The sequence below is a fragment of the Aspergillus thermomutatus genome (genome assembly GCF_002237265.1).
Source record: "Aspergillus thermomutatus strain HMR AF 39 chromosome Unknown NODE_67, whole genome shotgun sequence".
Taxonomy (NCBI): Eukaryota; Fungi; Ascomycota; class Eurotiomycetes; order Eurotiales; family Aspergillaceae; genus Aspergillus; species Aspergillus thermomutatus.
The window spans coordinates 87,815-108,622 of record NW_020798116.1 but is presented as its reverse complement, the minus strand read 5'-3'; the positions used below and the strand labels follow the sequence as shown (position 1 = coordinate 108,622).

The 20,808-nt window shown below is 52.9% G+C and overlaps 8 protein-coding genes across 8 annotated transcripts; 6 read left to right on the top strand and 2 right to left on the bottom strand.

Moving 5' to 3' along the window:
- Nucleotides 1-16: 16 nt before the first annotated feature.
- CDV56_108388 (glycoside hydrolase family 11 protein) lies at nucleotides 17-756 on the top strand (the record flags this gene model as incomplete). The annotated part of the gene is made up of 2 exons (XM_026762007.1): nucleotides 17-300; nucleotides 357-756. 2 exons carry the CDS (start codon nucleotides 17-19, stop codon nucleotides 754-756), a joined length of 684 nt encoding a protein of 227 aa, XP_026615420.1.
- Nucleotides 757-1,049: 293 nt separating this feature from the next.
- CDV56_108346 (NAD-dependent epimerase/dehydratase family protein) lies at nucleotides 1,050-2,451 on the bottom strand (the record flags this gene model as incomplete). The annotated part of the gene is made up of 7 exons (XM_026761965.1): nucleotides 1,050-1,179; nucleotides 1,234-1,514; nucleotides 1,572-1,678; nucleotides 1,737-1,941; nucleotides 2,000-2,106; nucleotides 2,159-2,337; nucleotides 2,396-2,451. 7 exons carry the CDS (start codon nucleotides 2,449-2,451, stop codon nucleotides 1,050-1,052), a joined length of 1,065 nt encoding a protein of 354 aa, XP_026615419.1.
- Nucleotides 2,452-3,630: 1,179 nt separating this feature from the next.
- On the top strand, nucleotides 3,631-5,190 carry CDV56_108278 (glycoside hydrolase family 76 protein; the record flags this gene model as incomplete). The annotated part of the gene is made up of 4 exons (XM_026761897.1): nucleotides 3,631-3,730; nucleotides 3,797-4,044; nucleotides 4,106-4,555; nucleotides 4,618-5,190. 4 exons carry the CDS (start codon nucleotides 3,631-3,633, stop codon nucleotides 5,188-5,190), a joined length of 1,371 nt encoding a protein of 456 aa, XP_026615418.1.
- Nucleotides 5,191-5,580: 390 nt separating this feature from the next.
- CDV56_108252 (putative quinol monooxygenase) lies at nucleotides 5,581-5,938 on the top strand (the record flags this gene model as incomplete). The annotated part of the gene is made up of 2 exons (XM_026761871.1): nucleotides 5,581-5,602; nucleotides 5,649-5,938. The coding sequence occupies 2 exons, from the start codon at nucleotides 5,581-5,583 to the stop codon at nucleotides 5,936-5,938; spliced, it is 312 nt and encodes a 103-aa protein (XP_026615417.1).
- Nucleotides 5,939-6,165: 227 nt separating this feature from the next.
- On the top strand, nucleotides 6,166-7,008 carry CDV56_108228 (RibD family protein; the record flags this gene model as incomplete). Its single annotated transcript, XM_026761847.1, has 1 exon — nucleotides 6,166-7,008. One exon carries the CDS (start codon nucleotides 6,166-6,168, stop codon nucleotides 7,006-7,008), a length of 843 nt encoding a protein of 280 aa, XP_026615416.1.
- Nucleotides 7,009-7,650: 642 nt separating this feature from the next.
- CDV56_108098 (uncharacterized protein) lies at nucleotides 7,651-11,325 on the top strand (the record flags this gene model as incomplete). The annotated part of the gene is made up of 1 exon (XM_026761717.1): nucleotides 7,651-11,325. The coding sequence occupies one exon, from the start codon at nucleotides 7,651-7,653 to the stop codon at nucleotides 11,323-11,325; it is 3,675 nt and encodes a 1,224-aa protein (XP_026615415.1).
- An 868-nt stretch (nucleotides 11,326-12,193) lies between these two features.
- On the top strand, nucleotides 12,194-14,629 carry CDV56_107987 (phosphoketolase family protein; the record flags this gene model as incomplete). The annotated part of the gene is made up of 1 exon (XM_026761606.1): nucleotides 12,194-14,629. The coding sequence occupies one exon, from the start codon at nucleotides 12,194-12,196 to the stop codon at nucleotides 14,627-14,629; it is 2,436 nt and encodes an 811-aa protein (XP_026615414.1).
- Nucleotides 14,630-14,842: 213 nt separating this feature from the next.
- Nucleotides 14,843-20,599, bottom strand: CDV56_107783 (uncharacterized protein; the record flags this gene model as incomplete). The annotated part of the gene is made up of 6 exons (XM_026761402.1): nucleotides 14,843-15,060; nucleotides 15,115-16,903; nucleotides 16,954-17,062; nucleotides 17,118-17,241; nucleotides 17,291-17,852; nucleotides 19,412-20,599. 6 exons carry the CDS (start codon nucleotides 20,597-20,599, stop codon nucleotides 14,843-14,845), a joined length of 3,990 nt encoding a protein of 1,329 aa, XP_026615413.1.
- Between the last annotated feature and the right edge of the window lie 209 nt (nucleotides 20,600-20,808).

Sequence of the window (20,808 nt, the reverse complement as noted above, 5' to 3'; positions counted from 1 at the left end):
ATCTCCTGCGAACATCATGGTTTCTTTCTCTTACCTGCTGCTGGCGTGCTCCGCCATTGGAGCTCTGGCTGCCCCCGTCGAATCCGAGGGCGCCACGTTCAACGAGACTGCTCTCCATGAGTTCGCTGAACGCTCCACCCCAAGCTCTACCGGATGGAACAATGGTTACTACTACTCCTTCTGGACCGATGGCGGCGGTGATGTGACCTACACCAACGGCGCCGGCGGCTCGTACTCGGTGAACTGGAAGAACACGGGCAACTTTGTCGGCGGAAAGGGCTGGAACCCTGGCAGTGCTCGGTACCCAGCGCCTTCTTGCAATGTTTGGCTTGAAGACCTCTAGCTAACGGAACTAGGACCATCAACTACGGAGGCAGCTTCAACCCCAGCGGCAATGGCTACCTGGCTGTCTACGGCTGGACCACCAACCCTCTGATCGAGTATTACGTTGTGGAGTCCTATGGCACGTACAACCCTAGCAGCGGTGGTACCTACAAGGGCACAGTCACCACAGACGGTGGCACTTACAACATCTACACTGCCACCCGCTACAATGCCCCCTCCATCGAAGGCACCAAGACTTTCACCCAGTACTGGTCGGTGCGTACCTCTAAGCGTGTCGGAGGTACTGTCACCATGGCCAACCACTTCAACGCCTGGGCCCGGCTAGGCATGAACCTTGGAACGCACAACTACCAGATTGTCGCCACGGAGGGTTACCAGAGCAGCGGATCTTCTTCTATCACTGTCTACTAGGTCGACCGCAGTGAGTCTTGATTGAGGGACGGGATGGTTGAGAGTGTATGGTGTGAGATTGAAGAGGCGATGTAACTAAGCTGGGTTGTTTTGCTGGGCAGGGAATGTATGTCTGGTCACTTCATCTTTCCCAGGAAACCTGTTTTTGGGGTTGAGCTACTATATGTCAATCGAGGGTCATCCCACCGTTTACTCCATCAGCTGGAAGCCTGCTTCATTTTAGGAATGTACAACGCATGGGTTTTAACCCTTTTAAGCTGTCTGAGACATGAATTACTTTAGAATCCAATCAACTAGTTGGACGCCTTTAGCTCTTCACTCATGGCTTCAATCTCCCCATCAAAGTGATTCAGAAAGTCTTCATCTCCCCTGGATGTCTTCCATCCAAGCCGATTCCGAGCGAAATCGGCTCTTGCCCTGGAACTATTTGCGCATTAGCATTGGTATGTGTAGGTGGATCTTGCTTGGGCAACATACTTTGATGCAAGAGTGATTTCCACGAGACTCTCATCTCCCCCGGTAATTTCGGCTGCTGCTTCCTTCATACTGATCGACTCGACTTCATTGTTGTTTAAGAGTCCCTGCTTGTGCAAAGCATCAACAATGCCTTGGCTGACCTGCAGCCATGTATGCTCTCCGCTCTCGACGAAAAAGATGGCCTTGGGGCCCCATGGAAGCCAGTTCGGTTGCTCTCTCACGGCCCGGAAGAGGAGGAGATAGAAGGTCGCCAGATCCAAGATATGGACATGATTCCAGATCTATGACGGGAAATGTCAGTCAGAACCTATCTATCATATACTGTCTATCAAACGTACTCCTGCTCCGCTCTCGATGACGGCCGCGTGGCCTCGTTTCCGGGCGAGGCGTGCAAGATTGGGCACTTGTTGACTCAGAGTCGCAAAAGGGCCGGATCCTTTGCCATCTGTCGTTTTCAAGTATCAGTTAGCATTGAAGCCTCTCCCCGGTCACGGATAACATACAGATAGTGGGAGGGACGACGATATACGTCTTGACACCAAGACTCAATCCCGTCTCGACAACGGCGACATCGGTGACCCGTTGCCCATAGCGCTCGGGATGGTTCTTCTCCATTGCATAGATGTTGTCCTTTTCGTCCGACCAGATTTTCTGATTCTGCGGCGCACCGGTGTAGGGATGGTCTCCGAGGATCGACGTGCCAGAGGTCTTCATTGACGTCGGTCAGCAAACTGGAAAGAAAGTATTCAAGAGAAGAAAAGCTTACATGGATCATGTACGTATCTCTGCCGGTAGCTTTCTGTCTCTGGCTCAATCCTTCGACCAATGCCTTGGCAGAACGATCGTGGGATGCAGATGCGGCATTGATCACCACTAGAGCTATGTGTGAGTGCAAGTAAACCATCAAGATAGAATGAATCAATACCATCATGCTGAGAAGCAGCGTCTCTACAAGCGTCAAGGTCATCAAGGCCCTTGAATTCCAGAGGCTTCACCCCGAGAGACTGGAGTCGGGCCGCCTGTTCTGGTCGACGTATCAAGGCTGAGATGCTCAATTCGGCCGCCTCTGGGGATTGTAAGAGTTCAGAGAGGATTGAGCCTCCACTGTATAGCGTCAGAGCTATTCTGCGTCTGTTTGCTCTATTCAGTCGACATCACTCACATGTATCCAGTCGCACCGACAACAAGAACGCTCTTTACTGCAGTGGGAGACGCCATGGCTACCAGAATGACAGGCTTCAATTCCTGGAAGAGAATCTGCGTGTTATTTCATCTGTTTTACCTACATCATGACAGCCATTTTATACTCTATCACTGAGTTACAGCCGCCGACGCCCATTAGTAATTCCGCCGAGAGGTGACGTCGTAGATCGAAACTCTCCGGATTAGAAATCTTGCCTGAAACCCTCCCGACATGTCTCTATCAGGCAAGTTGAAGCTATTTTGCGAACCTTCTTGTTATGTTTCGTTCAAAGAGAAATAGATTGCTTAGTAATGACTGTCAAACTGCTGTCAATTTTTGGTCGAAGCGACAATTAAAACATGGAATTAGCCAGAGGAGATGGATCATCCTATACTCCGTACTCCGTACATACAGCTTCCAAGTCAGACTAATAAGTAGTCATCAGTGATACAGAGTAGGACACTGTGTATATTTATTCAGCACAGCAGCAGCAAGAAGTAAGGATGACATCCTATGATCCATAATAATATAGACCCTGGCGTTGAATCCCTTGAGCCAAACTATTCCTAGTGCGGTCAGGGGCTGCTAAGTTATTTTAGCATTAGGCAACTAGATTGTGTGGTCCTAGTGGGTCATTTCCCTTGGCAAACCCAGTCCATTGCTGTGATTGGCCCCTACTCAGGGGAGAGAATGAAAGTGGAGCGACGTGGCAGCTGCGGTGAGTTCCCATTGGCTATGAGTAATCCCTGAGACACCTGAGTCTTGGCTGCTTTTGTCCTAGTGGCGGTTTCAGGGTTCCCAAGCCGAATCATATTGAGAAAGTGAGAGTCCAAGAATGCGATGATCCAATGATGCTGGCATCTGTCTTGGTCACTGTGGCATTGGCACCCTTGGCACTGCCTCAGACACCTAGATCACCCCCTGAGAAATGATTCTTTCCAGTGATGGTGATGAAGAGGAGCACTATTATTATTACTATCATTAATTTATGATCAGTTTTCTCAGTCCACACTGCCTTAACTGCCTTGCTCCTCAGTTGTCACTCACTTCCTACCCTAACATAGTTATTACCTATTGTTCCTATTGTCCCTATCATTCTGTTTTGGTAGGATGATCCAGCTGATTCGTCGAACCTGATTTCTGCCATCCTCAGCGTTACCTAACCTGACCTACCCATTTCTTTGAGCCTCACACCGTTTCCCTCTGCGGTCAAGATGCGCCTGCTGAGTTTGCGCCAACTTTGCGGGGCCACCACTCTGCTCCTCTATGGGCAGGTGGCCCTAGCAGATCTCGGGATCCAGGCGGATAATGTTGGTATGTATCGATTCCAAGAAGCCTCTCTGCAAGGTGTACACTCGTAACCCATGCTATGATGATCAGACACCCTCAAGTCGGCCGCCAAAACCGTCGCGGCTCCCATGATGGAGTTCTACGCCAAGAACCAGACCGAAGGCATTCCCGGCAAGCTGACAGGCACTTGGTATGTGGCCGGCGCCATGTTCATGACCCTCATCCAGTACTGGCAGGCCTCGAGCGATAACACCTACAATTCCGTCGTGTCACATGACCTGATGTTCCAGTCGGGCGAGAATTATGACTTCTTCTCGGGCAATTACAGTCAATGGCTGGTCGGTTGACTGACTCTCGATCGCCTTTCTCTCCTCGCATCAATGCTAACTGATCTCCCAGGGTAATGATGATCAGATGTTCTGGGGCCTGGCCTCCATCACTGCTTCCGAGACAGGATTCCCGGAGATCTCAGACAAACCCACCTGGACCTCCCTCGCTCGGGTCGTCTTCAACATGCAGGTGGCCCGCTGGGATAACACGACCTGCGATGGCGGCATGCGATGGCAGATCTGGCCCTACCAGGCGGGTTACACGATGAAGAATGCCATCTCCAATGGAGGTCTCTTCGAACTGTCGGCCCGACTCGCGCGCTTCACCCGGAACGACACCTATGCGCAATGGGCCGAGAAGATCTGGGACTGGTCGGCCACCACTCCGCTGTTACAGACCAATCGCTGGTACATTGCCGATTCGACCTCCAATGAAGCCAACTGCAAGGATGCTGGGAACACCCAGTGGTCGTACAATTACGGCACCTATCTGTCGGGGGCCTCGTTCATGTATAACTACGTAAGTGACTCCCGGTCCAGTTGACTTGCTCGACCGGCGTGCTGACTCGATATGGCGGATAGACCAACGGTGACGAGCAGTGGCTGAAAAGAGTCAACGGGCTGCTGGACTCCCTCATCGGCACCTTCTGCCCCAAGGACAAGGGCGGCAACATCTTGTCCGAGGTTGCCTGTGAGCCCATCATGACCTGCGATCGCAACCAGATCGGCTTCAAAGGGTACACGGCCATGTGGCTGGCTCACACGGCCATCCTCGTCCCCTCGACGGCGGCCCGCATCTACCCCGTCCTGCAGGGATCCGCTCTCGCCATCTCCAAGCAGTGCTCCAAGCAGCCCGACAATACCTGCGGCATTCGCTGGTGGCAGCCCACATGGGACGGCTTCACGCCCGGTCTGGAAACGCAGATGGCGGCCCTGGCCGGCATCACGGCCAATCTGATGTACTACAAGTCGGCCGCCCCCAAGACCATCGAGACGAACCCGGACGGCAAGGAGCATCAGATTGCGACCCATGAGGATGAGGCGCCGAATGCGCTCGCCCCCATCAACACGGGCGATCGCGCGGGGGCGTGGATTCTCACAGTGATCATTGTGGTTGCCGTGGGGGGATCCGTGGGGTGGTTGATCAAGACTTGAGGATTCTGGGATTTCTTCTTGCTCATTCTTTTTGGAGACAGCATTGCTTGTTTGTCGATTGTCAGGCGTGATTTGGTGAGGGTTTGGATTGCATATTCTGTCATATTCGGGCTCCTTCCCGTTCTGTTATCCTTTCTTGTATTATTTTCCACATAGATTCGACATGTTCCGACAACATATCTGTCTTTCTGGCCCCTGGATCTCCTCTGGCTTTAAACATGCTGCTCGGACTCCATCCGAGCGTCCAATGAACATGATATCATTTGCTCCACTTCAGCTTCACCGACGCACTTGTAGTCTCTTGCCCCACCAGCACTTATAAAACAAACAACAAAGATCCTGGAATCAGGACCCAGCACATCATCCAAGTCTTGATTGAGTCTATCCAACATGGTCTACACCATCGTCGTCCGTATGTAACATCTCTTCGTAATCGATTACCTCACTCATCGCTGCAGATCTCCGCGCAAAGCCCGATCCCGAGTGCATCTCGAAGCTTCATGCAAAGCTCCTCGAGGCCTCTGCCGTCTACTCCAAGGACAAGGAGACTCTGTCCTGGTTCGTGATGCAGTCGGTCCATGACAAGCAGGACTTTTGCATCGTGGAGCGCTATCTGAACGAGGGCTCCCAGAAATACCACCTGGAGAATCCGTACTGGAAGACCTTTGATCCTTATGTTATCCCCCTGTTGGAGAAGCCCATGGATTTGAGACGATTTGAGGAGTTGGTTCCAGAGGGGAAGCAGTAGATGAATCTCTGATTTTAACATTCTGCATGACAACTGCAAGCTTCTTACACATCTTTAACCCGTATGAGTTTCTTACTCTGTTCCTCGTTGATGCGGAAGCGGGGGGATAGAGGCCTGAGGAACAAGGCATCAATTTGCTTGTTTCGCATCTCCTGTTTTGATCCTCGCCGTCTTTCCTGCATCTCTCGTCATCCAAATATCAACAACCGTGTCAAAATATCTCCAGAATGTCGAATAATCATCCCAGAGATGCTCTCATATTCCCTGATTCGAATCGCACATTCTTAGAGCCCCATCTTCCACCAAAAAGTAAAGGTTCACAAACTCCAAATTCTGATCTGCCCTTCACCACACTCACCTTTGCTACTTCCCTCGACTCTGCTCTGGCCCAGTCACCAGGCGCAAGAACCGTACTTTCAGGGCCCCAATCTAAAGCGATGACCCACTATCTCCGGTCGCGTCATGATGCAATCCTCATCGGGGTGGGCACTGCGGTTGCAGATGACCCTGGATTGAACTGCCGCATCGATGGGGTCGGTGGCTACGGTGGTCAAGGCCTAGAGGGACAACCCCGTCCGATCATCATCGATCCCAGCGCTCGATGGGACTTTACCGAGAGCTCTAAAATCCTGACGCTGGCCCGGGAAGGTCGTGGTCGAGCGCCCTTTATCATCACAGGGATGCAGTCTGCCCCGGCAGAGAAGAAAGCTCTGTTGGAGAGGCATGGCGGCAAGTTCATATCGCTGGATGTGGTGACGACCGAAACAGGAGAGCATCGCATGGATTGGATCACTCTGCTCAAGACCCTCAGAAAAGAAGGACTGGAGAGTGTCATGATCGAGGGAGGAGGGACGATCATCAATTCTCTTTTGGAGTCCTCCTACCAACATCTCATTGACTCGGTCATTGTCACCATCGCTCCAACCTGGCTCGGGCAAGGAGGAGTGGTTGTTTCGCCTAAGCGACGATTCAACGAGCACGGCGTGGCCATTCCCGCGTCCCGATTGACCGACGTGAAATGGTATCCTTTCGGAGAGGACGTTGTACTTTGCGGGAGGATCAAGTCCTGAATCTGCATGAGCCCTCCTGCCGAGATGCATCAGTCAAGGGCTTCGTACATCTGGGCCACAACAACCATCACGTCGCCCAGCGTGACGATGCTCCCCGGCGCATAGGGCTGATGGAACGTGGCATTGCCAAAAGTGACGACAATGAAGGGATATGCAGGGAACCGGCAATATGATGGTTGAGGAACCAGGGTCTCTTCTCCACATGGCAGTGGAGCGAGTGATTTTGTCAGAAGCAAGTCTTCCACTGCGAGATATTCTGCCGCAGACAGACTGTATGATGATCCCTGACAAGCTATACAACAAAAAGCTAAGCCAAACAGATTTGGGACTCCCCATCTTACTCTTACTTTCGAAGCAAAACAGTTCTCGATATCCACCTGGAGCACCTTCACTTGGTCCTAAGTGCTCTGGTGTCGAGCCTTTTCCTTCTTATGAGCCTTGAATATATTTTGTTGATAGTGGTCCCTTTATGTTTGTCCTTTTTTGGAAGTCATTGTGAGATGATCTGAGGCAATGCTCAAGATAGAGCAAGTTAGGGAACTGGGAATCTAAATTTATAAAGCCCTATGAACCTTGTAAGTCTGTCAGCTTTCACTTCCCTTTTCAAGAAGTCACCAGTCCATGGGCCTCTAGAACACTGGAATGCGAGTCATGTTAGCTCTGGCTATCGCGCCTAGCCGCCCTGAAGTGACGTGGTCAAGCAACGACCTGTGTTGTACCTCGTCCTACCTCGTCCTGCATGGTGACCCCGCCTTTGCACAACTGCTTTTGAACATCGCTGAGGCCCATGTTAACCATTGTCGCCATCCACACTCATGTCGAACTGATATGGCCAATCTCGACTTCCTCAAGGTGGTACTGAGGCAGAAAGTGGCGGCAACGGCAACGGCATTATCCGTGAAGCAGCCGTTGTCCGACACACAATACAGCGCTGGCTTCGATATCTTGGTGCGGGACTCATCATACCGTGACTTCATTATCCCTCAACTATCTCAGCTGCTAAGCCCTCTCTTCAACTCGCGTAACCATATCTCGGTGCTAGAAATCGGACCCGGCCCGAAGAGCGTACTCGGATATCTGCCCCTTTGTCTACGACAGAAAATCAGGAGGTACACTGCTTTCGAGTCTAACGGCCTGTTTGCTACAAGGGTGGAAGAATGGCTTTGCTCTACCCTGGAGACGGAGTCCCCGTTGCCCTGCTTAGAGAGCCCTGCCAACATCCGCCGGATCCCATTTATTCTAAACAGCAACAGAGGAAGCGGTACCGATAACAGTACGAGTGATAGCGACGAAAAATTCGACGTCGTCTTATTCTGCCATAGCATGTACGGCCTGAGACCCAAAGACAGGTTCATTGAACAGGCGCTGGACATGCTTGTTGAGCAACCCCAAGGCGGGGTGGTAGTTGTTTTCCATCGCGACGGGGCCCTGTACCTCGACGGATTAGTGTGCCATCGAATGGCTTCTTATCCTACCGGAACCGTTCGCGTAGCAGATGATGACGAGGTACTGGACAAGTTCGCTACTTTCGTCGCAGGGTACGCCATGCAGGATAGGGAGGCCAACAAAGCGATCCGAGATGAATGGCGTGAGGTGTGCCGCACCTTGGGCCGTCGTGAGGAAGCCCACCCAGACCATCTCTTGTTCCACTCTCCCAGTGTCATGCTGGCTTTTACCCAACATGCAACCGCATTGCCTGAGCTGACAGCTCAAGTGCCACTAGTGAAGGACAAGATGGTTAAAAATCGCGAGGCTCTCCTTCACCGTCCCGCTGCGGTTGTAAGGCCGACAGAGATCCGACACGTCCAACAGTGCGTTCAATGGGCTCTGAAGCACGGGGTTGGCCTGGCCGTCATTGGTGGGGGCCACAGCGGCCACTGTCTATGGCCCAACGTCGTCTCGGTCGACATGGGGGGCTTGGACCAATTACACATTCTCCTAGGCGGGGAGGATGGTGGGGAGGCCGATCCTGATTTTGATTCCTTGGTCGTCGCCGAGGCCGGCTGCAAGACGGGTGATATCATCCGTAAGACCATGACGGCCGGCGTGACAGTGCCCTTGGGGTCCCGCCCAAGCGTCGGCGCGGGGCTATGGCTACAGGGCGGCATCGGGCACCTGGCAAGGCTATACGGTCTCGCATGCGACGCCATTGTCGGTGCCGTGGTGGTCAGTGTGGGATCTGGCGAGGTTCTTTGCATAGGCCGTGTACCAAGCCAACACCGGCCGGCCGGCGCCGTGCGCCCAGAAAACGAAATCGATCTCTTATGGGCGATGAAAGGGGCTGGAACCAACTTTGGCATCGTAGTCAGCGTTACTTTCAAGGCTTACATGGCTCCTGTCTACTCGACTCGGGACTGGGTTGTCCCGTTGAGCGACAATCTCGAGGCGCGGCTCAAGCTTAGCCATTTCGATGAATTTGTCGCCAGAAAGCTTCCCCGCAACTGTTCTGCAGATGCCTATCTGTACTGGGATTCCGGTCAGCTGCATCTTGGCGTCACCATGTTCGAGTCTTCCACGACAAAGCTCACCTCTGAAACACCCATGTCCACTCCCCTGCCTGTAGGCACAGTCTTGGGACCGGAAGGCAATTTCAAGGCTGTAAATGGCGTCGGTTTGTTTGAGGCCGAGATGTACATGTCCAAAATGCACGGCGGGCACGGCGGCAGCAAGACCTCCTCCTTCAAGCGATGTTTGTTCTTGAAAGGCATCGGAGCAGTGAGCATTGCCAATAGCTTAGTGACGGCTATTATGAACCGTCCCACGCCATTCTGCTATCTCCATCTGCTGCAAGGTGGCGGAGCGATCACCGACGTGGCAGGTGATACCACTGCCTTCGGTTGTCGAGACTGGGACTTTGCCTGCGTGGTGACTGGAGTCTGGCTCCGTAACCAAGATGGAACCGAAGTCGCTCAAGCTGCCAAGCAGTGGGTATACGACGTCGCCGGGGACCTGTTGCCCTTGAGTAGCGGAGCTTACAGCGCAGATCTTGGGCCAGACCCCAGAGACGCCGCGCTGGCAGCCAAGGCTTTTGGTCCGAACCGGCCGCGTCTGGCCCGTCTCAAGCACAGCGTGGACCCACGCAATGTGCTGGCTTACGCCTGCCCGCTCCCGAAAACACCAATGGAACAGAAACTCATTATTCTTGTCACGGGCGAAAGCGGCGCCGGTAAGGACTATTGCGCCGATATATGGGCCTCTGTGTTTACCACGTGCGCCCACAAAAGCCTCACGGCGCGCGCAGTCAGCATCAGCCATGTGACCAAGCGAGAATACGCGGCGCATACCGGTGCCAACCTAAACCGCCTGCTTCGAGACCGTGCTTATAAAGAGCAACACCGGCCAGCGTTGACATCGTTTTTTCAGGACCAGGTACGGCATCGACCTCAGTTGCTACAGGAGCATTTCCTGAATGTGGCGTACGGTGCTGTAGATGTGGAAGTGCTGCTAATCACCGGGATGAGAGATGAGGCGCCAGTCGCAGCCCTGTCGCATTTGGTGCCAGACAGCAGAGTGCTCGAGATTCGTGTCGAAGCGAGCGAAGAGACGCGGCGGGCGCGCCGAGGATGCCACGGCGATGATGGCCGTGACAACGACAACAACAAGGGCAACAAGATTGGCAGGTTGAACCTGACGGCCTTGGACTACCGTCCCAGTCTCATCTTCGACAATGATGCGACCGGAGACGAGGCGGCAAAAAAGCTTGCCGAACAGTACCTGCTTCCCTTCTTCCACGAAGACCTGCAGCGACTGGCCAGCATGGTGCGCTCGGTACCTGACTTTCCACGCTCGGGCATCGACTTCCGCCACGTGCTCGACATCTCCCAACAGCCGGGTGGACTGGCCCTGTGTACGTCTCTGCTGCAATCTCACTTCACGGGTGATTGGGCCAAAGTCGATGTCGTAGCGTGTTGCGAGGCTGGCGGCTTTGTCTATGCAGCAGCGTTAGCCTTGCGGGTCGATGTACCGTTGGCATTGATTCGCGAAGCTGGCAAGCTGCCTCCCCCCACTGTTTCCGTCCTCAAGTCCACGTCGCATATCTCGTCGTCAGCATCTAACGATTCAAAAGCGAAGAGGATCGAAATGGACCGGGATTTAATCCCCAGAGGCGCCTCAGTGGTGGTGGTGGACGACGTGCTTGCCACTGGAAAGACACTTTGTGCGGTGCTGCAGCTATTAGAAAAGGCAAGCATCAACGCTGAGGATATTCGTGTCTTTGTCGTGGTCGAGTTCCCTGTTCACCGTGGCCGGGAATTTTTGCGGCGGCATGGCTTTGGGAGAGTCAATATTCAAAGCCTTTTGGTCTTTGGTGGTGCTTAGAAGAGGACGGAAAGGAACAAATACGATATTTCACTGCTGCTTCGATTATGCATTTGATCTGCATGAGCTATAGTTACTTGGAACATGTCCCCGTCTCAGTGCAGGCAGGTACATGCAAGGCCCCTATGTTTCTAGCATAATTCTCGATGGAAGAAACTTTGACAGCAGGGTTGCAACTGAGTAGTCAAGGCATCCAAAATCTACTGTACACCTTCAAACACTCCTCGACCCTTGAATGCCTGATCCAGCTTGGCAGGAGGCACCCATTATGCCCAAGCAGGAAGGACATAGTCGGAATTGACATCCTGAGGCAGAAATCAGTTGCACAGACTGCACGTGATTCTGTCAGGATTGACCAATCAGAAGTCAAAGTGTGCCATATGGGCCCATAACCATAAGTAGAGGGGTTGCCTGATGAGCCTGACTGCCTGGGGTATCTATCGCGATATCTCCTGATCGTATTCCTGGCGATCTCTGCCTCTCTCTCTGCACATGGCACATCCCAGCATCGTCAGGTTATTGTGGCTGTTCGAAAAGGCTGGTATCGCAATCCATGTCTGTATCCTTCCAATGACTCATCATAACACCCATCATGATTCATCCAATGAGCCTTCAACCCCCGACCCGGTTACGGTTTCTTCGGAGTATTCTACGTCATCAACGTCCTCCATCCGGGTCAGCATGAGCGCACCACCAGAAATAGTTATCAGGCCATAGAATCAATGCGCTGTCTCTATAAATCATCGAACAAGCTTTCTTTCATAAGTGATTCCTCCTCCACATTTATCATCTATCCTCATTCTACCCACTCCTACATGTTATTTCACCAAGGAGAAAAGACCATCGGATGAATTGAAGCTTACCCAAAATGACATCAAAAGGGGAAATCGAAAGCCTCTCCGCGTATGGAGTTGCTCGGTCCACCATCAAGGGGACGCCCCTGAGCGAGGACGAGCTCCGAAAGACGGATGCCTATTTCCGTGCGAGTATGTATCTTTGTCTCGGTATGCTTTATCTGCGCGACAATGCTCTTCTCAAAGAGCCTCTCAAGGTGGAACATCTCAAGGCTCGATTACTGGGCCATTGGGGTTCCGACGCTGGCCAATCCTTCACATGGATCCACATGAACCGCTTGATCAAAAAACACGACTTGGATGTATTGTTCGTCTCCGGCCCTGGCCATGGTGCTCCTGGGATCCTCTCGCAGTCATATCTCGAGGGTGTATACACCGAGGTCTATCCGGACAAGACCGAGGATGAAAAGGGCATGCAGCGGTTCTTCAAGCAGTTCTCCTTCCCCGGCGGAATCGGCAGCCATGCCACTCCCGAGACCCCCGGAAGTCTTCACGAAGGAGGCGAGCTCGGATACTCGATCTCTCATGCCTTTGGAACCGTCTTTGATCACCCGAACCTCATAACGTTGACCATGGTCGGAGATGGTGAGGCCGAGACGGGCCCTCTGGCCACCAGTTGGCACAGCAACAAGTTTCTCAACCCGATCACCGACGGCGCAGTTCTTCCAGTGCTCCATCTCAACGGTTACAAGATCAACAATCCCACCATTCTGGCCCGAATCAGTCACGAAGAGTTGGAAATGCTCTTCAAGGGATACGGATGGACCCCGTACTTCGTCGAGGGAAGCGACCGTCAGAGTATGCACCAGGCCATGGCGGCCACCCTCGAGCATTGTGTGCTGGAAATCAAGAAGATCCAGAAACAGGCGCGCGAGTCCAACAAGGCCTTCCGCCCTCTTTGGCCCATGATCGTCCTCCGCACGCCCAAGGGATGGTCTGCTCCCAGAGAAGTGGACGGCAGGCTCCTAGAGGGCTTTTGGCGTGCCCACCAGATCCCTATCACCGATGTGCAGAGCAACCCGGATCACTTGAAAGTCTTGGAGAAGTGGATGAAGGCGTACAAGCCTGAGGAGGTCTTCGACAAGAACGGTACACTGATCCCCGAATTGAAGGCGCTGGCCCCAACAGGCAACTCACGCATCAGCGCCAATCCGGTCGCCAACGGTGGTCTCCTGCGACGACCGATGGATCTGCCTGATTTCCGCGACTACGCCCTGGCCGACATCGAGCCAGGCGTCACCATCCGTCCCAGCATGGCCAACATGTCCCAGTATCTGCGTGACGTGGTGGCCAAGAACATGACCACCTTCCGCGTCTTTGGTCCCGACGAGACCGAGTCCAACAAACTGGGCGAGATCTACAAGGCGGGTAAGAAGGTTTGGATGGCCGAGTACTTCAAAGAAGACGAGGATGGCGGCAACCTGGCGATGCAGGGCCGTGTGATGGAGATGCTCAGCGAACACACCTGTGAAGGATGGCTGGAGGGCTACATCTTGTCTGGTCGACACGGGATGCTCAACAGCTACGAGCCCTTCATCCATGTGATCGACTCGATGGTCAACCAACACTGCAAGTGGGTTGAAAAGTGCCTCGAGGTCGAGTGGCGCGCCAAGGTCGCCTCGCTCAACATCCTCCTGACCGCGACCGTGTGGCGTCAGGATCACAATGGATTCACGCACCAGGACCCCGGATTCCTCGATGTGGTCGCTAACAAGAGCCCCGAGGTCGTGCGGATCTACCTGCCCCCCGACGGCAACACCCTGCTGTCGACCATGGACCACTGCTTCAACAGCGTCAACTATGTCAATGTCGTCGTGGCCGACAAGCAGGAGCACGTGCAGTTCCTTAACATGGAGGAGGCGATTGAGCACTGCGCCAAGGGAGTCGGCATCTGGGACTGGGCTAGCAACGATCAGGGTTGCGAGCCCGATGTGGTCATGGCATCTTGCGGTGACGTCCCTACGCACGAAGCGCTGGCCGCGACGGCTCTGCTGCGCCAGTACCTGCCCCAGCTCAAGATCCGTTTCGTCAACGTTGTTGACCTGTTCCGTCTCATCTCCACTATCAACCACCCGCACGGTATGTCAGACCGCCAATGGGGGGCCATTTTCACCACCAACAAACCGATCGTCTTCAACTTCCACTCGTATCCCTGGCTCATCCACCGTCTCACCTACAAGCGGCCGGGCCAGCACAACCTCCACGTGCGCGGCTACAAAGAGAAGGGCAACATCGACACGCCGTTTGAGCTCGCTGTACGGAACCAGACGGACCGGTACAGCTTGGCGATCGACGCCATCGATCGTATCCCGTCCCTAGGCAATACCGCCTCGGGGGTGCGGGAGCATTTGACCCACCTCCAGCTGGCCGCGAAGAACAAGGCGTTCAACGATGGCATTGATCCAGATTATATTCGCAACTGGACATGGGATTATCCTCGGAAGAAGTGATTAAGCGGACGGCAATCATGGCGGATCTTCCTTATTTGAGCCTACTATGTTGAAGTCTAGTTAACGTATATGCAGACATGGCGAATATCAAATTGTTATGACCTCGTATCTCAATGACTACTTGACATCTGTGTCCCAAGCCCCTTGACTTCGCTGCATCATTTTTCTTACCCCAAACTCTAATTAGTCTCCAATCTCACGTTCATCAACACATCAGTAAGCGCCCCGCCGAGGCTCCCAAGCAGGCTGAGGTGCCGCGGCTGGCTTGTGGTATCCAGACAGGAGAGGAGTGGAAGCGACAAGGTCCAAACCACCGACCAACGCCCCCTGGGGCTCGAGCGCCCAAAGCGTTATGGCTACATAGTTGACCCCGTTATAATTGAGAATACCCTCTGGAACGGGGAAGTTGGTTTGTGGGCCCAGATCATTGACTGCATCAAGTTAAGATCCTATGATAGTTTGTTCTTAATGGGAGGCCTGCATACCGTATTTCCCAAACTGATATCCATTGACAAAGAGCTGACAGCGATAGCGCGTCCTTGACCTTGCATCTGATGCGGAGGCGTTGAAGACGAAGCTCAAGGGGATATCGTATCCCTCAGGCAGATCCAAGGAGAACGAAGTAGCATAGAATCCAATACCAGGATCAGTGATCCCATTATTGATCGGGCTGGATGACTTCCACTGGGAGGTAGGGGGATTTGGAAGATGATATCCCTGGCGCTCGGCATACATGGCTCCCTCGTTGAGCGGGCCTCGCGTCCAGTCCTGGTATTGCTCGCCGCCAAGATTTCCAGTCATCTTCCATTCAAGGTCGGACAGTTCATGGCTCGATAGCGCGTAGTCGAGGATTCCTCGAGGAAACTTGATTGCGTCTGTCCCCGGTGCCTCTTCGTCCTGCCCCATGTGGTCGATCACCACTGTCAAAACGTATGATCCTCCGGCAGACAGCTCGGGGGGAAGAGAGATGTTTCTGGGATAGGTCATATTCGATCCACTCCCTGTCCATGATCCCAGGAAGGTCTGATTTAGCCATACTGAATTGGCGAAGCCCACGCCGCCAGAGGTGTTGAGGAATACCCATGACTCGTCTCCGTTGGCCTTGAAATGGCCCCGGTAGATCAGGGAGCCCCCGTGATAGCCGTAGTCGTCGGCGTACAGACATGTAGGGCCAGTGAAGTTGCGCGTGTTATTCGTGTACGAGTTTGTCAATGGCGTCCAATTCTCGTCACTATAACCGGGGGAGATTTCGGGTAGAGAGTCGAGGTATTTCCACTCGAGACGCTTCAGGTCAGGCAGAGAGACAGCCGGTGGTTGATAGTGAACCGTTGCAGCGAGATTGCCAATGTCAGAGCGAGTTGATTCCAAGGACTGGCCGTTGAAGACAATCCCATCGAGTCGATCTGCTGGCGCTGAAACGACCTCCAGGGAAGTTGTTGTGTTCACATCACCAGTCAAATGCAGTTTGTTGTCTGCAATTGATGCGCTGCGAAGCAAATATCCTCCCTTCACAATCACCGTCTCCTTGGATGGTGAGCTATAGTTGGCAATTGGCTGCGCTGCTGGTAGTTCCAAGACCCAGTGCTGATAAGCGTCGTTGCGCCAGAGGAGGTGAATCTCCAGGTTTCCTGCACGCAAAACCCGTCTTTGAGCAGTTACCTGCCACTGTGAAACCCAAGAGCTTCCCTTTCTGGAAGTCTTGACTCCGGACCCGTCAACGACTCTCGGCCGGGGAAGATGTGTTGGCACCGCAAGTTCGTGAAGTTCATCTGCTCCTCCATACAGAACGAGTACGCGCTTCTTGTTGCCTCCCTTGGCCCAGGTGAAAACCTCTGCAGAAGAGTAGATGAGATTGAATCCGCCCACATCATAGTCAGTGACGTGGAATTTGGAGTCTCTTCCGTTCAAGGACAGACTGCCTCCCAATTGAGGGATTGTCACGTTCCCAGTGCTCGTCGAAACCTGAAGTTGGTATTGGACATTTCCAGTCGAGGTAAAGTCGGCATGTCTGAGTAAATAGAAATTGGTGTTCGTCTCGTTGCCAAACAGTGGAGTGACTGCAATGTCCTTGCTTCCTGTATATGACCCATTAACCCCGTTTCCAGGCGTTGCGGTGAGGTACGCGGGAGACACTTTTAGGAAGTTGGCCTGCAGCTTCTCTTCGCTATACTTTTCTCGCCAAATCTGACGATCCTCAGTGATGGCAGCCCCATAGTCGTACGAGGTGTATCCTCCATGGTAGCCGAGATTGCCCCAATTGGTGCCCCCGTACGTCTAGGACAGTCAGCTAAGAGCCGGGGTGAGCAGGATGGAGAATGCCACACCATGTAGATGTTGAGGACGGTGACGCCGAAGCCGTAATTGTTCTTGTTCACCACTCGGACAGCTTCATTGTTAACGAGAATCGCGCATTTGTCTTCTGTGACTCCTTCCCTGATGATAATGTCTTAGTGCTTTAAACAGAGCAGTAGTCCATGATATTTCTTACCATCCACCCCCTGAGCCCCCTTGAAATTCCATAATAGCAAATGGGGTCGTAGGGCTGTGATTGCGGTGTGTCTGCTGCCAGTCTCGCGGGAATCGATATGTTGGCCACACATAGGGATTGCCACCTGGTTGTACATGAGGTACACATCATCAACTCGTGAATCATGGTCTCACAGTCATATCTCATGGGATAAGCGTCAATCCCGTAGATGTCCGTCTCGCCCAGTCCAGTACCAGGGGCAAAGTATCCCAGGTTTTTATTGTCATTGACAACCAGTGGAACAACTACTCCAGCGTCTCGAAGCTGCCTCTCGACATAGGCCATGACCTCCTGATTCATGGTTGTCGGAAACTCAGACTCTGCAACGTTGGGCCATGTCGTGTACTCATTTTCTGGCTGAACCAGGATCACCGGCCCTCCATTGGTAATTTGTGCCTTGGCAATCATCTTCCCTACCGTGGCCATGTACATATCTGTCGCCTGGAGATAATCATCGCTGTTTGAGCGGACGATGCCTTTTAGACGAAGAACCCATCCGGGGATACCACCGGCCGAGGTTTCTGCATTGATATAGGGTCCAGGTCGAGCTATCAGGTAGATGCCAGCTTCACTTGCAGCGGTAAAGAACTCGTCCAGACTCCAGATACCGTCAGCGACAACATGGCCAGGATTACCCTCCATGAGACCCCAGTCGGTATAGAAGGAGACAGTATTGAATCCCAGACTCTTGATCTTCTGAAACACATCAAGCCACAGTCCAGGAACTGGCAGTCGAAAGGGGTGAAACTCTCCAGAAAAGATCATGAGGCGTTCACCTCGGACAAACAAAGAATGCTGGTCCCATGACACTAGGTCTTGAAGAAGCTCTCGCTTATAGGCAGCATATTTCAATGAAAGGTGGTTGACAGATGGTGCAGCTACTACCAAAGAAGCAGCGGTCAATGTGACAAACCTCCTGAAAAGGAACTTCATCCTGCTCTTTGTATCGGAATGGATTCTTCTGGGTCATCCGGCCGAGGGACCTACATAAGACCTGCCGGGAATCGAACAGGCTTTATATCCGCTCTACAATGCCCCGCATCGTGATCCCGTATCGTGGCATAGATCTCATCACGGCAGAAGTCCGTATTCATCGAGGAAACGTCACTACAGGTCCTTGTCCAAGATTGGTGGAGAAACGATCGACATGCGGGGAAATCGACATTGGATCTACGTGGATTGCTGCAGCTATTTAGCCTGTATGCTTCTCAGCATTGAGAATCGGAGAAGAGTCCGAATTGCCCTCTCCCAGTTTCTCCTACAGAGCCCATTGAAGCAAAAACATGTGTGTATGGTGGAGGTATACTGTTGCTTGCGTTTCTCTGCCTCGGGAAGCCTTCCCTGGGGCAACCGGGACCATGACCGCTTGTACATGTCGAGGTAGTTTGCACAGCTCCATGAAATGTCGCGTAGGTAGGCGCTCGCTGCACTAAAGCGAGGGAAAGGCCGTTTGTTGCTCGAGCCAGTCGGTGTATATCCGGATTCGAAGCCAAGTCAACGCCAGGCTCACTTCTAATCTGATATACGTTATCGCTCTTTCAAATGCTATATCAAGGCGCATGTTATCATCATCCGACGCAGTATTATCAGCCACACGCTATGTATTAGTGTTCAATTGCTCTCGTTGGTTAATCCCACAACTAGGCTGATGAGCAGCGATCCAGAGCCACTTCCGGATAATACTGCGCATCATCCGATAATCTTCTCTTGGGGGAGTAGATTCAGGGTGCAACCGAGTTTCAAGACCTAGGATATTGGGCTTTAAACTCATTTTAGAATTGGAAAGTCAACTCAGAAGGATGAAAGGAATGTTATCGCCCAGGAAATGACAGTCTGGCACACCCAAGACCTTGTTTATACCCCTCAAACTAACAAGGCTGTGAGCCTGCCACAGACCTATCTCACTGAACAAAAAGACGAACAGGAGACTGCTTAGGTCCTAATCTCTCGGGGAATTGCATATATTGAGTAAAGAATGTTTTAGGCTCTCGTGTTTCTGGCCTAACCAAGTTCAGCGGACAGCTACATTCAATTTCTCACATTCCCACAAGGCATTTCCAACATGAACAAATAGGTAAAGAGTGTTATCGTTGAATACGCTCTGAGACTGCCTCATACCGATTTCTTAACCTCATCAAAAGTCCTTTCCACTTGCTTCTTGGCCTCGCGTATGGAGATGATCGCCAACTCCGACGACCCTTCTACAAGCACTGCGAGTACCATTGGTTCTGCACCTGGCAAGTATAAGGACTCACGCAGGCAGTGGGCCCGGTCCATCCCTGGCCACCGCACTGGCTATATCGAGGGGCAAGGCTCCCCGAAGTCGTGGAGGGCCGGCTGGAAGTGGTTGTTGTTGGAGACGATGTTGTCGACGAAGATGATCCTCCATTGCTACCTTCAGAAGTGCCCTTCCATGCGCCCAACGGAGACGGCCCGTCCAGCGTGACAACCTTCGAGTCAGAATACACTTGCTGCAAATAGCTGATGGGGTTGTAGCTGCCTCCTTCAATGAAACTACCAGACCAGACCATCCAGTAGGCCCAGAGCGCCCCGGAGCTGGTCATCTGGCTCGGATCGGGAATGTCGCCCACCTCGGCCAAAGCCAGGATTCTCTGACCATTTGTCAAACCATACAACGAGTTCCACTGGTCGTGTGCGGGTCCATGGTCACCGGGAGTGGCATAGTAGTCGACGGTGGCAATGTCGCATTTGTCGTTCCCGGGGTACCAAGAGGGATTGCCCGTATTGCAAACCCAAATGAGGTTGTGTAGGTTATGGTACTGTGTCAGGCGCTGGTACATGAGATCCCAAAGCTGCTTGAAGGGACCTGGGCCCTTTGCTCCCCACCAGAACCAGCCGCCATCAGGCTCGTGAAGAGGGCGGAATAAGGCCGGGACCCCCGCGTCAGATAGCTTCTGCAACTGAACCGCGATTGCATCGATATCCCGAAGAATGAGTTGGTAGTTGCTGCCTCCTGGCCCTTCATTCATCGCCTCCTGCACGTCAAAACATGTAGCCGAGGTGTAGAATCCCTTGTACCAGGGCTGGTCCGCGGTGTTGTAGAGACAGGTTGGAGCGTTCCAGTGCCAGACAATCGTATTGATGCCTCCGGTTTTATCAAATGCAAGACAATCTTCGGCCGAATGAGAGGACGCGCCGTACTGCACCCGCGAGGGAGAGTAGTCCATAAAATCATTTCCCTGGATGGCGGGTGTCTTGCCGGTATTGCTTTTGACAAAGGCCACTTCCCCGACATCCATCTGACCGGACAGATAGTGGTTCCCATAGGTGCTTTGGATATAGCTGAGTAGTGTTCGTGCACCAGCATCTGCCTGGGGGTCAATGGGATTGTACGTCAGCCACTGTCCCCGTGTCGCATGTTTGAGGGGCTCTCCCAGCGCGAGGGCCGGTATGAGAGCAAGAAGAGTGAAACGAGTGATCATTGCTACCCTTGCGCAGGGAGACGGATACAGTAGACGAGATTGCTGAGAACATTTACGGCCAACACGCGCAGGAGGACAAAGAGGGTCGCGAACTCTTCGCCAACACAGATTTGAGGTGGTGCCTGTCATGGGATGACTCTCCGCCAATTGGATACGGTCATAATGTTTCCCATCTCTTTTCTGAACCTGAACTGTTCCGCATACAAGGG